At 44.3% G+C, this 18,529-nt stretch overlaps 3 protein-coding genes across 13 annotated transcripts; all 3 read left to right on the top strand.

Annotated features, from left to right (window-relative positions):
- The first annotated feature begins 740 nt into the window (after positions 1 to 740).
- On the top strand, positions 741 to 16,543 carry LOC136541390 (uncharacterized). Of its 11 annotated transcripts, none has more exons than XM_066533247.1 (9): positions 6,380 to 6,658; positions 7,942 to 8,075; positions 9,324 to 9,457; positions 10,592 to 10,653; positions 10,775 to 10,840; positions 10,932 to 11,027; positions 11,108 to 11,179; positions 16,115 to 16,268; positions 16,403 to 16,543. In XM_066533247.1, exons 4-8 carry the CDS (start codon positions 10,635 to 10,637, stop codon positions 16,177 to 16,179), a joined length of 318 nt encoding a protein of 105 aa, XP_066389344.1. In that variant the 5' UTR covers positions 6,380 to 6,658; positions 7,942 to 8,075; positions 9,324 to 9,457; positions 10,592 to 10,634; the 3' UTR covers positions 16,180 to 16,268; positions 16,403 to 16,543. The 11 variants fall into 11 exon arrangements, with proteins under 11 accessions (XP_066389336.1, XP_066389344.1, XP_066389338.1 ...); XM_066533243.1 differs by lacking the exon at positions 6,380 to 6,658 and adding an exon at positions 6,725 to 7,077 and having other exon boundaries at positions 10,956 to 11,027; XM_066533245.1 differs by lacking the exon at positions 6,380 to 6,658 and adding an exon at positions 6,725 to 7,077.
- On the top strand, positions 2,311 to 5,970 carry LOC136543249 (uncharacterized). The gene is made up of 7 exons (XM_066535747.1): positions 2,311 to 2,438; positions 3,687 to 3,820; positions 4,954 to 5,015; positions 5,137 to 5,389; positions 5,470 to 5,541; positions 5,660 to 5,789; positions 5,895 to 5,970. Exons 4-7 carry the CDS (start codon positions 5,152 to 5,154, stop codon positions 5,968 to 5,970), a joined length of 516 nt encoding a protein of 171 aa, XP_066391844.1. The 5' UTR covers positions 2,311 to 2,438; positions 3,687 to 3,820; positions 4,954 to 5,015; positions 5,137 to 5,151.
- Positions 12,039 to 15,829, top strand: LOC136542872 (uncharacterized). Its single transcript, XM_066535512.1, has 4 exons — positions 12,039 to 12,687; positions 12,825 to 15,254; positions 15,633 to 15,717; positions 15,823 to 15,829. The coding sequence occupies exons 1-4, from the start codon at positions 12,075 to 12,077 to the stop codon at positions 15,827 to 15,829; spliced, it is 3,135 nt and encodes a 1,044-aa protein (XP_066391609.1). The 5' UTR covers positions 12,039 to 12,074.
- Positions 16,544 to 18,529: the final 1,986 nt, after the last annotated feature.

Raw genomic sequence — 18,529 nt, 5'->3', positions numbered from 1 at the left:
GTAAAAGGTAGACTTGTCTGTATCAGACTAGTACAAGGCGCAGGGTTGTTTGGATGTTTACCTTAGCTGACCTTAATTTGGAGAGATGTCGACCTTAACCTGTGCCTTCATGCAGGCATATTGCCTGCGAGCCAGGTTTCCAGAACATTATTCATTTGGATTTTCCACGGGCAGCTTGTACCATTAAAATTACCCGTAGCATTTGCAAGTTGTTCGGAGATTGGCACGTGTATTGGATGGTCAATGAATAATGCAGGTGCAACTTGGAAGTTGGAACCTGTCAACCTCTGGAATCCAGGTGTCCTAAATCTAGCGTGATTGCTCGTATTTAGATTTATTTCAGAAAAAAAAAACAGTGGCTTCGTCAATCTCAAATATCCTTCTCAGTCTCTAGAATGTGTTTATAGGAGTAGTGCGCACTCTGATAGGAGCATGCGCGTATGTATATCAGTATTTGTGTCTGTATTTCAAAAATAACATGTGTTGTTCTCTCCATAATTAAGACAGACAAGCCGGACATGCTCCTCCGCCAGGGAGCCTATCTACGTCGGCCAAAATTCTCCCAGCCGTCTGATCTTGAATCGGGTGGCTGTGATTGCTTCGATTGGATTTCACTGGAATCCGCTTCCGCCGCTCCTTATTGGCTTGCACCGGCTTCTCTCAGCATAGTCCGGCTTCTGCTCCGGAGTCGGCCCACCGAATATATACCGCGGCTTCGATTTTGGGTCCACACAGTCGGCCTCATCTCTTCCCCGTCTTCCCCCATTCCTCTCGCGGGTCGCACGGACGCCGCCGCCGCCCGCCCGCCGCTCGCGCCCCCGCTGCCGCTCCCGCCGCTGCTCGCGCCTCCCCTTCGTCTCCTTGTCTCACACGGTGACGCACCAGCTACGGCCACGCTGCTGGTCGCGGGTGCAGCTGGCGCGCAGCCCCGGGCCGGCGCGCCTGCCGAGAGCGCCGCCGGCGACCGGCGTGGAGGCCGGCGCGGGTGGCTCGGCGACGACCCGCCGCGACCAAGCCCCAGGTAAAGGCGGCCTCCCTCCCTTGCTCCTCGTCTCCTTCGCACTCCGGCGCCTAGGTCAACCGGGAATCTTCTCGCCCGCTTTTGCTAGGGTTCATCCGGGGCCTCCATGACCGGATCCAGCGGCTCCATGGCCGGATCCGTTAGTTCCCCCACAGGATTTGTGTCTGCCGTTCACGGATGCGACACGGGGGCGTCATGCAGCGTTATGGGCTCTAGGATCTGTGCTTGTCGGCGTATGGCGGCCTGTGCAACCTTGCCCGCTGATTAGCATGAGCGTAGAGCGCCGGCAGCTCCGGCCTGCCGTGTCGGCGGTTGGTCTGGGACTGCTGCTGCCCACTGTCTACTCAGGCGTGGCCGCTGTCTGCTCAGCCGTACAGTGGTTGCGGCCATGTTATGCGTGCAGCTTGATGTGGAGAAAGGTTTGTGCGATCAGCACTTGAGCACTCTAGGAATTTGTATGTGGCAGGCAGGTGTTCATTGAATCCAAGATTAAAAATGCCCGGCGCCCTTTGATCTAGGAGAGAGATAGGATAACGTGCGGTGTAGGCTTAGAATGATTGCCTATATTAAATTTTATTGTTATAGATTGCTCCATCAAATGTCTCTTGAGGTTGTATTGAAAAATTTAGAAGTAGACTGAGGTAAGCTGATAAGAAGCAGCTGTTCAAATGCTTCTTATGATGAATCTGGACATATATGCTCCCTATACATAGAAACAGGCCAAATTAGAATCTGGATGGGCTGGGTTGTGTTGAAAAATTTAGAAGGGTACTTACTGACACATAGAAACAGGTTGAGTTTTATATTAAAAAGTCTGTGTTCCAATTTGCATTTACCCATCCAAAATGATTTCGGTATTAGTGGAATGAGATTTGGCTGTGCATGCTGCTGCCTGCCTTCACTGCCTTTTTTTTCCAACTGTATGCCAGTTCATGTTTTTGTTTGCCGCATGCCAACGCTTGGGGTGCCATATGATTTATGTTTGGTTTCCTACACGGATAACACAGCCAGGGGCCGCTCGTGAGGATGAGGTGGACATTATAAGTCAAAAAAATTATTTGGACTGCTTTGAAAATTAATTTTTTCCTCTTATACATCTAAGGTTCTTAGTGCTAACCGATATGTATATAGGGGCCAAATTAGAATCTGATTTCTGTCATCTATCGGGTTTAGCCTAAAGTATTTCATATGTTGGTGCACGCACCGTTTTGTTTTATGATTTATGCCCTTTGTGTATTCACCTAATTTGCTGTTGCTCTCGCTATTATTATGAGATAATACATGTTCTTCACCGTGCATCGCTGTCCTGGGTTGAGGTATTTCGCTCTGCTAGACAGAAGGTGCTACAGCGTGCAAGGTTCGATACCTGTTCGGTGTTCCTCAAGATTCTCTGTATTTGGTTCCTGCTTGCTCTCAGGTAAGAGTGCCTCATCCTTGTATGCACACTTATTCTGCAAAGCAGGGCTTCTTATGATGAAGTAAACTGATATCAGTCTCCTTTGTTTTGGGTTCTACAAACACATTAGAAGGACATGGTCGCTTCTTACGGCTATCTAGATATCGACGCTGGTTTTAGTTTTGGCTCCGCGCGAAGGCTTTGCGCAAAAAAAAATTATATTTTACATCTGCAAAATTCCCACCAAAAGTTTTTTTCTCGGCAGACAAAATTTTTATTTGCCAAACCCAGCATTGGCATCATGCTTGATTTATGTTTGATTTTCTACAAGAGTAACACACCCGAGGGTCACTGCTAATGACGAGTTGGACATTATAAGTCATAAAAATTATTTGGGCTGCTTTCAAAATTAGTTTTTCCCTGTTATACATGGATTCACTGCTTTCTTTATCAATTGTATGTCAATTGATGCTTTTGTTTGCCGCATGCCAACACTTGGGGTACCGTATCATTTATGTTTGATTTTCTACACGAGTACCACAGCCAGGGGCCGCTGGTGAGGACGAGCTGGACATTATAAGTTATAAAAATTATTTGGGCTGCTTTGAAAATTAGTTTTTTCCTCTTATACATCTAAGGCTCTTAGTGCTAACCAATATGTATATAGGGGCCAGATTAGAATCTGATTTCTGTCGTCTATCGGGTTTCGCCTACTGACACATAGAAGCAGGTTGAGTTTTATATTAGAGTCTGGACACATATGTATAAGAGGAACAGGCGACATATATTAGAATCTAATCTGGACACATAGAATCCAGAAACAGGTTTCACCTACTGACACATATGTATATAGGGAGCGATAGGTGATAGTAGTGTAACGATGAGTTAGCCAATATTTGGGTAAGCCAAAGACATGCCTTTGGGTTACAGGTCGTTCCTTGCTGACTGAATCAACGCTATTTATTTGATGCAGGATCAGCCATTTCAGAATAACATCTTTTATGTATAGGGAGCAATAAGCGATAGTACTGTAACATTATCTTTTACTTGCTGTTTGTTTGCTAACCATATATATATTTTTTTGGCGAAATTAGGCCACTCTTTTCTATATGGTGTTCCTCAAAATTAGAATCTGATTTCTGTCATGTATTGGGTTTCACCTAAACTACTTCATATGTTGCTGCACACACCGTTTTGTTTTATGATTCATGCCCTTTGTGTAATGACCTAATTTGCTCTTGTTTTTGGTATTGTTATGATATAATACAGGTTCCTCGGCGTGCATCACTGTCCTGGGTTGGGTTATTTCACTCTGCTAGACAAAGGCTGCTACGCCGTGCTCAGTTGGATAGCTGTTCGGTGTTCCTCGAGATCCTTTGTGCTTGATTCCTGCTTCCTCTCACGTTAGAATGACTCATCCTTATATGCACACCTATTCTCCAAAACAGTGCTTCTTATGATGAAGTAAGCTGATATCAGTCTGCTTTCTTTTGGGTTCTGCAAACACATTAGAGGGACGCGGTCGCTTCTTACGGTTGTCTGGATATCGACGCTGATTTTAGTTTTGGCTCCGCACGGAGACTTTGCAAAAAAAAAAAATTCTCATATGCAAAATCCCCGCCAAAAGTTTTTTTTCTGGGGAAACAAACTTTTTTTTTCGCAAACCCAGCGTTGACGTCATGTTTTCTTCCGGCTTATCATATATAACTATTTTGAGAGATATTGCACAGCAATGTTGCTTACCTTATATATCTTGTATACATGAGGTGATACAGGATGGGACACATCTTTATGGTATAGAGATTGAACTACCATCCAGTGTGCTCCACGCCGGCCCCCGCACATTATTTTTTTGGGGTCATCCACATTTAGATGAGGCTTTAATGTATGAGGCCGCAGCGTTCCAAGCTATTGTTGCTTTGCAAAGGCTATATGGTTTGCCTGCTGTTGATTGCAGTATGCATGGATTACATATGTATAGAGCTATTGCCCAGCGGCTCCTCCCAATTGCAAATAGGGGTACACAACTTGCTAGATTGGTGATAGCAGCCTCAGAACACCCAAATGTGCTTTTGCCTGCGCTCGAAGTTTGTGCGCGGCTCCTGTTAGATGAGGTCGCGGCTATTCCGCACGGTACTACTCTTTAGTGTTTCTAGCCTGTGTCTTCTTAGACTATCTCTCTGTAATATTTTTTTCTTCTATTGTAATTACAACTTCCTAAAGCAATAAATCAGATTCAACTGTGGAACTATGTTTTCGCGTTCCGTTACTTACATCTTGTTTGGCACTGAAACTATGGTCGTACGACCGCGCTCTGCCATATAGACGCAGATTCCTGGCCTATAGCTGTGTCCAAGATTTTTTACTGCACAGCCAATTTGTTCATGCCATTTATGGCTATTTACCTTTTTTCCAAGTACCTGGTTCATAGCTTTTTCCATGTCAAAACTCTTATCTCTCTATATTACTCATATTATGTATCGATCATGTATTTTTTTTGCTCACAAAAAAAAAACCTGTTTATGTCTCTTCATAGTAAGATGCACAGCCAGCGAAACCACATGGAGTAGCCGCTTCTTATGGCTGCACAGCAGACATGTATGTAAAACGCACTTTGTTTTACTCGCTATTTTATATAAAAGATCTCTGGAACTGATTCCCGAGAACTGCATATTTGTCTATATTGGTTAGCCTAACAGTATATGCCTATATATGGCAGTGGAGGCTCCTGTGCATGCAGAGAGCTCCGGTATACCGACATCGGCAGGCCGCCGCGCGAGACCACGTATGTGCCATCGGCTGTACAGCCCTCCATGTGTACATACAGCGTTATATTCATGCCGTTCCTGCGTTAGCCTTACAATTCTTCTACTCAGGAAATAATACTTCGTGTCCTCTAGAAACATCCAATCCTGCTGCATGTAGGAGCAAAAGAAGGAAACTGTTAAACCAACATCGCCTTGTCTGGAGAGGTATTTAGACCTACTAGACACACAGTCTCTATCTATCTCCTTCCATATCCATATTCCTAAGACCTATAGTACCTGTACAGGTGCTGCATCTAGGCACAGTGCTGATCTAGACTGTGGCCAGTTTGATGAGGCCTTCGTAGAAGCCCTCAAAGGTACTGATTCCATATCTTCACAGCACATGTGCTTTTACTTTTAGCACGGTGCATAGCCCAGGCCCAAAAAAAATGAGCTTCTTACTATGCATCTGCCTGTTCCATATCTATGAACCAGTTTCATATCCTGGAAGATCATATTATGGTCCACCTGATCAGCAATGCTGCAACTGCCGAGCCATTTTTTGGCACGCTGAAAGGATTGGCAAGGACTCCCAGGGTTCTTCGGGCTCAGTTATCTACAACAGGTGCTGCAAAGGAGGCAGAGTCGCCATTCCCATTAAAATTACCCGTAGCATTTGCAAGTTGTTCGGAGATTGGCACGTGTATTGGATGGTCAATGAATAATGCAGGTGCAACTTGGAAGTTGGAACCTGTCAACCTCTGGAATCCAGGTGTCCTAAATCTAGCGTGATTGCTCGTATTTAGATTTATTTCAGAAAAAAAAACAGTGGCTTCGTCAATCTCAAATATCCTTCTCAGTCTCTAGAATGTGTTTATAGGAGTAGTGCGCACTCTGATAGGAGCATGCGCGTATGTATATCAGTATTTGTGTCTGTATTTCAAAAATAACATGTGTTGTTCTCTCCATAATTAAGACAGACAAGCCGGACATGCTCCTCCGCCAGGGAGCCTATCTACGTCGGCCAAAATTCTCCCAGCCGTCTGATCTTGAATCGGGTGGCTGTGATTGCTTCGATTGGATTTCACTGGAATCCGCTTCCGCCGCTCCTTATTGGCTTGCACCGGCTTCTCTCAGCATAGTCCGGCTTCTGCTCCGGAGTCGGCCCACCGAATATATACCGCGGCTTCGATTTTGGGTCCACACAGTCGGCCTCATCTCTTCCCCGTCTTCCCCCATTCCTCTCGCGGGTCGCACGGACGCCGCCGCCGCCCGCCCGCCGCTCGCGCCCCCGCTGCCGCTCCCGCCGTTGCTCGCGCCTCCCCTTCGTCTCCTTGTCTCCCACGGCGACGCACCAGCTACGGCCACGTCGCTAGTCGCGGGTGCAGCTGGCGCGTAGCCCCAGGCCGGCGCACCTGGCGAGAGCGCCGCCGGCGACCGGCGTGGAGGCCGGCGCGGGTGGCTCGGCGACGACCCGCCGCGACCAAGCCCCAGGTAAAGGCGGCCTCCCTCCCTTGCTCCTCGTCTCCTTCGCACTCCGGCGCCTAGGTCAACCGGGAATCTTCTCGTCCGCTTTTGCTAGGGTTCATCCGGGGCCTCCATGACCGGATCCAGCGGCTCCATGGCCGGATCCGTTAGTTCCCCCACAGGATTTGTGTCTGCCGTTCACGGATGCGACACGGGGGCGTCATGCAGCGTTATGGGCTCTAGGATCTGTGCTTGTCGGCGTATGGCGGCCTGTGCAACCTTGCCCGCTGATTAGCATGAGCGTAGAGCGCCGGCAGCTCCGGCCTGCCGTGTCGGCGGTTGGTCTGGGACTGCTGCTGCCCACTGTCTACTCAGGCGTGGCCGCTGTCTGCTCAGCCGTACAGTGGTTGCGGCCATGTTATGCGTGCAGCTTGATGTGGAGAAAGGTTTGTGCGATCAGCACTTGAGCACTCTAGGAATTTGTATGTGGCAGGCAGGTGTTCATTGAATCCAAGATTAAAAATGCCCGGCGCCCTTTGATCTAGGAGAGAGATAGGATAACGTGCGGTGTAGGCTTAGAATGATTGCCTATATTAAATTTTATTGTTATAGATTGCTCCATCAAATGTCTCTTGAGGTTGTATTGAAAAATTTAGAAGTAGACTGAGGTAAGCTGATAAGAAGCAGCTGTTCAAATGCTTCTTATGATGAATCTGGACATATATGCTCCCTATACATAGAAACAGGCCAAATTAGAATCTGGATGGGCTGGGTTGTGTTGAAAAATTTAGAAGGGTACTTACTGACACATAGAAACAGGTTGAGTTTTATATTAAAAAGTCTGTGTTCCAATTTGCATTTACCCATCCAAAATGATTTCGGTATTAGTGGAATGAGATTTGGCTGTGCATGCTGCTGCCTGCCTTCACTGCCTTTTTTTTCCAACTGTATGCCAGTTCATGTTTTTGTTTGCCGCATGCCAACGCTTGGGGTGCCATATGATTTATGTTTGGTTTCCTACACGGATAACACAGCCAGGGGCCGCTCGTGAGGATGAGGTGGACATTATAAGTCAAAAAAATTATTTGGACTGCTTTGAAAATTAGTTTTTTCCTCTTATACATCTAAGGTTCTTAGTGCTAACCGATATGTATATAGGGGCCAAATTAGAATCTGATTTCTGTCATCTATCGGGTTTAGCCTAAAGTATTTCATATGTTGGTGCACGCACCGTTTTGTTTTATGATTTATGCCCTTTGTGTATTCACCTAATTTGCTGTTGCTCTCGCTATTATTATGAGATAATACAGGTTCTTCACCGTGCATCGCTGTCCTGGGTTGAGGTATTTCGCTCTGCTAGACAGAAGGTGCTACAGCGTGCAAGGTTCGATACCTGTTCGGTGTTCCTCAAGATTCTCTGTATTTGGTTCCTGCTTGCTCTCAGGTAAGAGTGCCTCATCCTTGTATGCACACTTATTCTGCAAAGCAGGGCTTCTTATGATGAAGTAAACTGATATCAGGTCTCCTTTGTTTTGGGTTCTACAAACACATTAGAAGGACATGGTCGCTTCTTACGGCTATCTAGATATCGACGCTGGTTTTAGTTTTGGCTCCGCGCGAAGGCTTTGCGCAAAAAAAAATTATATTTTACATCTGCAAAATTCCCACCAAAAGTTTTTTTCTCGGCAGACAAAATTTTTATTTGCCAAACCCAGCATTGGCATCATGCTTGATTTATGTTTGATTTTCTACAAGAGTAACACACCCGAGGGTCACTGCTAATGACGAGTTGGACATTATAAGTCATAAAAATTATTTGGGCTGCTTTCAAAATTAGTTTTTCCCTGTTATACATGGATTCACTGCTTTCTTTATCAATTGTATGTCAATTGATGCTTTTGTTTGCCGCATGCCAACACTTGGGGTACCGTATCATTTATGTTTGATTTTCTACACGAGTACCACAGCCAGGGGCCGCTGGTGAGGACGAGCTGGACATTATAAGTTATAAAAATTATTTGGGCTGCTTTGAAAATTAGTTTTTTCCTCTTATACATCTAAGGCTCTTAGTGCTAACCAATATGTATATAGGGGCCAGATTAGAATCTGATTTCTGTCGTCTATCGGGTTTCGCCTACTGACACATAGAAGCAGGTTGAGTTTTATATTAGAGTCTGGACACATATGTATAAGAGGAACAGGCGACATATATTAGAATCTAATCTGGACACATAGAATCCAGAAACAGGTTTCACCTACTGACACATATGTATATAGGGAGCGATAGGTGATAGTAGTGTAACGATGAGTTAGCCAATATTTGGGTAAGCCAAAGACATGCCTTTGGGTTACAGGTCGTTCCTTGCTGACTGAATCAACGCTATTTATTTGATGCAGGATCAGCCATTTCAGAATAACATCTTTTATGTATAGGGAGCAATAAGCGATAGTACTGTAACATTATCTTTTACTTGCTGTTTGTTTGCTAACCATATATATTTTTTTGGGCGAAATTAGGCCACTCTTTTCTATATGGTGTTCCTCAAAATTAGAATCTGATTTCTGTCATGTATTGGGTTTCACCTAAACTACTTCATATGTTGCTGCACACACCGTTTTGTTTTATGATTCATGCCCTTTGTGTAATGACCTAATTTGCTCTTGTTTTTGGTATTGTTATGATATAATACAGGTTCCTCGGCGTGCATCACTGTCCTGGGTTGGGTTATTTCACTCTGCTAGACAAAGGCTGCTACGCCGTGCTCAGTTGGATAGCTGTTCGGTGTTCCTCGAGATCCTTTGTGCTTGATTCCTGCTTCCTCTCACGTTAGAATGACTCATCCTTATATGCACACCTATTCTCCAAAACAGTGCTTCTTATGATGAAGTAAGCTGATATCAGTCTGCTTTCTTTTGGGTTCTGCAAACACATTAGAGGGACGCGGTCGCTTCTTACGGTTGTCTGGATATCGACGCTGATTTTAGTTTTGGCTCCGCACGGAGACTTTGCAAAAAAAAAAAATTCTCATATGCAAAATCCCCGCCAAAAGTTTTTTTTCTGGGGAAACAAACTTTTTTTTCGCAAACCCAGCGTTGACGTCATGTTTTCTTCCGGCTTATCATATATAACTATTTTGAGAGATATTGCACAGCAATGTTGCTTACCTTATATATCTTGTATACATGAGGTGATACAGGATGGGACACATCTTTATGGTATAGAGATTGAACTACCATCCAGTGTGCTCCACGCCGGCCCCCGCACATTATTTTTTTGGGGTCATCCACATTTAGATGAGGCTTTAATGTATGAGGCCGCAGCGTTCCAAGCTATTGTTGCTTTGCAAAGGCTATATGGTTTGCCTGCTGTTGATTGCAGTATGCATGGATTACATATGTATAGAGCTATTGCCCAGCGGCTCCTCCCAATTGCAAATAGGGGTACACAACTTGCTAGATTGGTGATAGCAGCCTCAGAACACCCAAATGTGCTTTTGCCTGCGCTCGAAGTTTGTGCGCGGCTCCTGTTAGATGAGGTCGCGGCTATTCCGCACGGTACTACTCTTTAGTGTTTCTAGCCTGTGTCTTCTTAGACTATCTCTCTGTAATATTTTTTTCTTCTATTGTAATTACAACTTCCTAAAGCAATAAATCAGATTCAACTGTGGAACTATGTTTTCGCGTTCCGTTACTTACATCTTGTTTGGCACTGAAACTATGGTCGTACGACCGCGCTTCTGCCATATAGACGCAGGATTCCTGGCCTATAGCTGTGTCCAAGATTTTTTACTGCACAGCCAATTTGTTCATGCCATTTATGGCTATTTACCTTTTTTCCAAGTACCTGGTTCATAGCTTTTTCCATGTCAAAACTCTTATCTCTCTATATTACTCATATTATGTATCGATCATGTATTTTTTTTGCTCACAAAAAAAAAACCTGTTTATGTCTCTTCATAGTAAGATGCACAGCCAGCGAAACCACATGGAGTAGCCGCTTCTTATGGCTGCACAGCAGACATGTATGTAAAACGCACTTTGTTTTACTCGCTATTTTATATAAAAGATCTCTGGAACTGATTCCCGAGAACTGCATATTTGTCTATATTGGTTAGCCTAACAGTATATGCCTATATATGGCAGTGGAGGCTCCTGTGCATGCAGAGAGCTCCGGTATACCGACATCGGCAGGCCGCCGCGCGAGACCACGTATGTGCCATCGGCTGTACAGCCCTCCATGTGTACATACAGCGTTATATTCATGCCGTTCCTGCGTTAGCCTTACAATTCTTCTACTCAGGAAATAATACTTCGTGTCCTCTAGAAACATCCAATCCTGCTGCATGTAGGAGCAAAAGAAGGAAACTGTTAAACCAACATCGCCTTGTCTGGAGAGGTATTTAGACCTACTAGACACACAGTCTCTATCTATCTCCTTCCATATCCATATTCCTAAGACCTATAGTACCTGTACAGGTGCTGCATCTAGGCACAGTGCTGATCTAGACTGTGGCCAGTTTGATGAGGCCTTCGTAGAAGCCCTCAAAGGTACTGATTCCATATCTTCACAGCACATGTGCTTTTACTTTTAGCACGGTGCATAGCCCAGGCCCAAAAAAAAATGAGCTTCTTACTATGCATCTGCCTGTTCCATATCTATGAACCAGTTTCATATCCTGGAAGATCATATTATGGTCCACCTGATCAGCAATGCTGCAACTGCCGAGCCATTTTTTGGCACGCTGAAAGGATTGGCAAGGACTCCCAGGGTTCTTCGGGCTCAGTTATCTACAACAGGTGCTGCAAAGGAGGCAGAGTCGCCATTCCGCGGTTCCTGCCAAGACCTGAGCCTCTAGCAACTCTTGCGAGATTTGACGGTGGTCCTATCTCTAATAAATTCATGAAAAATATCAGGCAGTACAATTGCCTTTTTGCCTTCACTTCGATGGGAGCAAACATAGACCGATCCATGAATGATGGTGGAGGTCCTCCGGTTTTTAAGATTTGTGGACAAATTCATCACCGCATAGGTTCTTTGCTGCCACCGGATGATGAGCCTGCCAAGTTCATACAACTATATGTGTATGATACATCGCACGAGGTGCAAAATAGAATTGCTTCTTTAGGTCATCATGACGCTACAGGATCGGATCTAGATCCTGCTATTGTTGAGTCCCTAGCTGCCATGCTTGATCAACACAACTCATTCGCGCAGCAGTTTCGGATGGCGAGGGACCGGTTGACAGATGATGAAACAGAAGACTTTGTTATTCGCATAGTTGGCCCAAGAGACGGTGATCCGCCTCAGTACAGCTTACCAACTACAGATCAGCTGGCTATGTTAGTAGTTGGTGATTTCAGCTACGAAGCCTTTGAGCGGGATATTATTGTGTAAAAACAAGCAGGAGATCTTCAACAGATTTCTGCTCTGCATCCCGCTTTCATGGCGCTTCAATATCCTTTATTATTTCCATATGCTGAGCGCGGTTGGCAACCTGGGGTTCTCTACAATGGAGCCATACAGACAAGAGCCAATGCCCATATAAAAATCACCATGCAGGACTACTACTGCTACATGTTCCATTATAGGAAAGATGAACCAAATCCGTATTTGTGTTATGGTGCACTCTCAAGTCAGGCTAAGGTGGATGCTCGGGCCTGTGTAGATGAAAACAGGCTACGGTACATAGTAGAAAACCAAGCTGATATTAGAATGGAAAGTATCCAAGGAATTTGTGATGCAGTAAATAGAGGATCCACAGAGGGCAGCGAGATGGGGAAGATGACCGTGCTACCAGCGTCGCACACAGGTGGCAGACGTTACATGATACAAAATTATCATGATGGGATCGCAATTTGTCGAGAATATGGTCCTCCAGATTTCTTCGTTACTTTCACATGCAATCCCAAATGGCCTGAAATCGCTGAAGCCATCTTTGATCCTGGACAAAAGCCAGTTGATAGGAATGATCTGATAGTCAGGGTCTTTAATATGAAATTAGAGGAACTTCTGCATGATATCAAAGCTGGTATATCTTTTGGACCCTGCAATGCAGGTACACTCATGTTTATGCATAGTGTCTTGCTATCCTTGCTTCGATAAAGTCCTTTCCATTCGTACGTACCTGCGTGCGGTTTCCTAACAACCCACTATTTCTTACAAATTCTTAAGATCCCTCTTTTTCCAATGCAGTGCTCCACACTGTCGAATTCCAGAAAAGGGGACTGCCACATGCCCATATTATTCTATGGACTTCCACGGATACATCAACTCCAACTGCAGCAATGATTGACAAATATGTCACTGTAGAGATACCTGATCCAAAAATAGATCCACTTGGCTATGCTCTTGTCTCCGAACATATGATACATGGCCCTTGTGGTAAAGACAACCCAAAATGTCCCTGCATGAAAAAGAATAAATGCTCAAAACATTTTCCCAAGCCATATGAGGCAGCCACTATGGTTAGCAAGAATGGTTTTGCAGTGTACAAGAGACGAACAAATACACTTTTTGTTCGCAAAGGAGGCTTCCAAATGGATAATAGATGGGTTGTCCCATATAATATGCTGCTACTCAAAAAGTACCAGGCACATATAAATGTTGAATGGTGCAATAAAACGACCTTCATCAAGTACCTTTTCAAATATGTGACCAAGGGAGCAGATTGTAGCAAAGCTTACCTACAGAGAGTTAAGAAAGGCCAACTAGCACCATATGATAACGAAACAAACACTATAAATGAGGTAAAAGAATACCTCGATTGCAGATATATCTGTGAACAAGATGCATGCTGGAGAATATTTGGATATGATATCCACAGACACCACCCAGCGGTAGAGAGAATGCCTGTTCACCTTCCGAATGAAAATTTTGTCAGCTTTAGCGCAAGGACCAAAATGGAGAAATTAGTATCAGCAGAGTTTTTGAGAAGAACAATGTTGACTCAGTGGTTTAAGTGTAATGCAATTTTTACTGAAGCTAGAGCGCTCACTTATCCGCAATTTCCCTCTAGATGGTTATGGGATCAAAGAGACAGGAAATGGCATAAGCGGAGGCAAAAGTTTGGTAAGATAGGCAGGCTCCATTATGTACACCCATCGGCTGGTGAGCGGTACTACCTTCGCATGCTGCTTCTGATAGTGAAAGGTGCTACCAGCTATGAAAACCTTAGATTTCATAATGGAACATATCATCACACTTTTAAAGAGGCATGCCGATCACATGGTCTCCTTGGTGATGACCAAGAGTGGTATAATGCCTTTGATGAGTCGGCTGCTTGGGCTACTTCAGCGCAACTGCGAAGCTTGTTCGTTACCATGATCCTGTTCTATGAGGTAGGTGACAAAAAGAGTTTCTTTGAAAAAGTATGGCGTCATCTGTCTGATGACATTATCTATCAATATAGAGATATGGTCGGTGATCCAAACTACGCAGTACCTGATTCACGGGCTAGAGATTTTCTTCTTGATGAGCTAGCCATTTTATTCTCGCAGAGTGGTAAGAACATAGCTGACTACAATCTACCTCCAAAGACCCATTCTGAATATCCTGTTCTATACAATCGTCTGGTTGAAGAGGAGCTATCACATCCCTCGGATCCATCCATTGATATGAATAATCCAACTATTTCTCTCAACGAAGATCAGGCAAATGCTTTCAACACAATAGTCCAAAGAGTTGAACAAAACCAGCCTGGATTCTTCTTTGTTTCAGGATACGGAGGCACCGGTAAAACATACTTATGGAATAGAATGGTTGGATATCTTAGAGCAAAGAATAAGATTGTACTGACCGTGGCTTCCTCAGGTGTAGCAGCGCTGCTGCTCCAAGGAGGTCGTATGGCTCACTCAAGGTTCAAAATTCCTTGTGAGATAGAAGAGGATACAGTCTGCGATGTTAGTAGGGGCACAATGCTTTCTGAGCTTATTGAGCTCACAAGCCTGGTCATCTGGGATGAGGCCCTCATGGCTAATAGAAGATGCTTCGAGGCCTTAGACCGCACATTCAGGGATATTGAAAAAGCCAAAAGCCCAGAAGCTGCTCATATACCATTTGGTGGAAAAGTTGTTCTAGGAGGAGACCTCAGACAAATCTTACCTGTGGTTGAAGGTGGTACCAAAGAAGATATCATTAGCTCCGCTGTCATCAGGTCTCGGTTATGGACCCATGTTGAAATCCTGCGTCTAAAACAGAATATGCGATTGGTATGTTCACCGGATGATCCTTCTAAACAGCAAGAGGTGGCAGCATTTAGTAGGTGGATATTGGACATCGGTGAGGGCAAAATACCATGCACAGCTAGAGACACAGACGACGAACCAAGGTGGATTATAGTACCACAGCAGCTGCTTATCACTCCTGATGAGGACAGGCTTGCAGCTATTGTCCACTCAGTTTATCCTAGCTTTCGTGCCAAATACAAAGACCCTATATACTTATCACAGAGAGCTATACTAGCTCCAACAAATGAACTAACAGATACTGTTAATGATTACATGATCCCCTTAGTCCCTGGTACAGAGAAGGAATGCCTGAGCTCAGATACTATTGACAAATCCACTGCTCAACAAGAAGCATATGACCTCTTATACCCAGTTGAGTTCTTAAACTCAATCAATGGTAATAATTTCCCACAACATAAAATCATTTTGAAACCAGGAATCCCAGTAATGTTGCTGCGCAATCTCAACCAAAGGGCTGGTCTTTGCAATGGTACAAGACTGATCGTCACTTCGGTTGGAGAATGGACAATTGAGGCTAAGATTATGAATGGGCGACAGGCGAATCAAGCCTTCGCTATACCTCGCATAGCCTTAAGTTTAAAAAGTAACAGATGGCCATTTGTTCTACAGCGCTGACAATATCCTATCAAAGTATGCTACGCTATGACAATCAACAAGAGCCAGGGACAAACTCTCTCAGCTGTTGGCGTCTACCTCAAAAAGCCTATTTTTTCACATGGACAGCTATACGTTGCTGTATCACGTGCAACTACAGAGCAAGGTCTCAAGATATACATCGAAGATGACGATGGAAAAGCTACCGATGAGACCAAGAATGTAGTCTACAGAGAAGTGCTTCAGTATTTAGACTAGATAAAAGATGAAGCCAGCCATATCTATGCATTTGACATACCAAACTCCACCTGCTTTCAATAGTATTTTGCTTTCTGTTTGCATCTGTTCAGCCCATGATAATTTAAGTAGTGTACCTATATATGCACAGTCCATTGCAAGAGGCCTGCGTGCCTGCCATAGCCAAAATTTGGCCTGTATAGATGCTTTTGAAAATCCTTCCACGGAGGGATTTAGGTAGTGCTATCAATATGTACAGGAATGCAGCATCTGCACTTTTTTTGATAAACTAAGAAATGAAACAATAATTGCTTATCCAAAATGGAAAAAGAGAGCAAGCTTCTATTTCTGCTATTTTAAAACTACCTCCATACTACAAATAACAACTTCTTTCATATATACTAGGTGCACCATGCAGCAGCCAAGGTTTCTCAGCAATCTGCAGAAAGGTCGCCACGCACAAGGCATAACTACTCGAGTCATCAGAAAATGGACACACTATGAAAACATGGGCCAAGGACCACCTTTGTATGTTGGCATGGTTCTAGCAGACGCACGGGTACCTTCCTGACTTGGTCAAAACCATCTTAAAATTAGTTAGCCTTCAAACAATAGAATCAATACTATACCTTTTGCTATTACATGTTCATATTGATAGCATCTAATCAATTCATTGCATATTTACAATTACAGGGACACGCCATGTATGCAGAGATTTCAAATGACCTAATCAAATCCAAGGCATCTCTTTTTGAAGTTGGAAAGGTTTATATCATCAAGAAATTCCTCGTTGACAGTGCGAAGAAAAGCTATAGGCCAGTTGACAGAGATCTGATGATAGAGATGGCAGCCCAGACAACTATTGAGGTTGTTCAAAACCCTCCACAGACAATTCCTGAATACATTTATAGGATCACTCAGTTCCCAGCCATAAAACCAACACGAATGGTCTACAACTTAACAGGTTTGTTCTAGGTCTAGAATATGTTGCAGATAAACTCTATCTTCACTTTCAATTAGTCATTTTCTTGTTGACTGGTGCTGTTGGCCTCTAAATTTTTAAGATGTCGTTGGTTACCTCGTCAAGTACGAAGCAACACATACATTTGTGCTCGAAACAGAGCAGCCTCTTCGCTTTTGTCAGTCTGTCATGATCATTCTGAAATGGCAAGTGTTCACTCCGCTGAGACTCACATGGTCTTGCATTTGTCAACTATATATCCTTTGTTGTAGCCTGGGTGTAGATTGATTCTCTGAACTTGATGCTGTTTTCAACAAAACTATAAGATACTCTTGCGATGGCTCACCGATTCAGATTCAGCGTTCTAAGTACATGCATAGCACTGTCATGATTTCTACGTATTGAATGTTGGATTCCTTCAAATGATCTGGTGGATGAGTCTTGCCCTGTACAAGCAACCTTTTCGTATTTAACCATTGTCCATCGCCTATATATCAGTATCCAGAGCCTAGACACCGACCATCTGATCTTATCCTGGTTTGACAGGGATAGACCATTGTATGCATACATCCATGATCTTGTATACATAATGATGCTGCGGCATCTGTATGCAATCTTTTAGTTTTCATCCACCGAGTTGGTAAACACCACCGTGCAGCAATGTTGTTCTTCATGTTAGTGTTTCTCTATGTTGATTCAAGCCCAGTTAGGAGGTCACAAAAAAAAAAAGCGCGGCATCGTTTCTTTAGTATTTCATGGTGACTACCGTTGCTTTTTTTTTCTCTCGGCTCAGGTGTTTAACGCTTCTTCCACAAAAATATGCTTGGCCATGTCGTCAAACCAGACAAAAAAAAAATGTACACAGCATTATACCAAAAATCATTTGGACCCAAAAAAAAGCCCGCATAAGCCCATCAGGCAAATATGCATAAGCCCGCATAGGCCCGTTCCAGTCATAGAAAAAAGGCCCCAACCTCCTTATCCGAAACAGACGATGGCTTCCACCCCACCGCTCATTTTCCCCAAATCCACGCCTCGACCACGCCAGCAAACAATCAGAGCGGTGCCGACTTCGCCATCCGCCGCCGCGCTGTGCTTCCCTGCTCCTTCTCCTCCTCCTCCCATCTGAGACGGTAGCGGCGAGGCAGCAGCTCCTCCTCCTCCTCCTCCACGCCGCTCGCTCCTCGCAGCCCCTAGAAAGGAAACCTCAGCCCTAGCTATAGCGGTCAGACGCGGCGGCGCAAGAGGCAAGTGTGGCGACCTCACCTAGGGCGGGCCCTACCTAGAAGTGAGGCGACTGCACGGGGCGAGCACACAGCGGGCGATTGCCCAGGCAAAACATTGGCCCAATTTGGTGGCCACGGCGACGCGGGGACAAGACGCGGCGAACCTCTTATCTCCGACAAAAGAAAACATGCAGCTGCTATCCACCACGGATACAAGGTATACATCCTTCGCCTCACCCTCATTCGTTGCTCAGCCTAATATCTACGATTACGATTCATGCACCCATGGTTACCGTCGTTACCAACAAAGAAGCCAAATTTTCCACAAATCATTTTACTCATACTACAAGTCACAAGTAGACCATGACAACCTACCGGTGCTTAGACACCAAAACAACCACAGGAATGTAACTGTAAAGTTCTTCCCTGCACACTGCAGACAACATACAATGGTGCTCCTTTTTTTTAATAGATACGAAGACGGCCTTTATTCAATATATGCCAACAAATTTCTTAGATATTACATTAATACTGTTATATATATATATATATATATATATATATATATATATATATATATATATATATATATATATATATATATAGATGCCAAGACCCCCTTTCTCCAATCTT

This window comes from Miscanthus floridulus, chromosome 3 (assembly GCF_019320115.1).
Source record: "Miscanthus floridulus cultivar M001 chromosome 3, ASM1932011v1, whole genome shotgun sequence".
Classification (NCBI taxonomy): domain Eukaryota; kingdom Viridiplantae; phylum Streptophyta; class Magnoliopsida; order Poales; family Poaceae; genus Miscanthus; species Miscanthus floridulus.
Note: the sequence above shows the minus strand (reverse complement) of the source record. Positions and strands in the feature narration are given on the sequence as shown.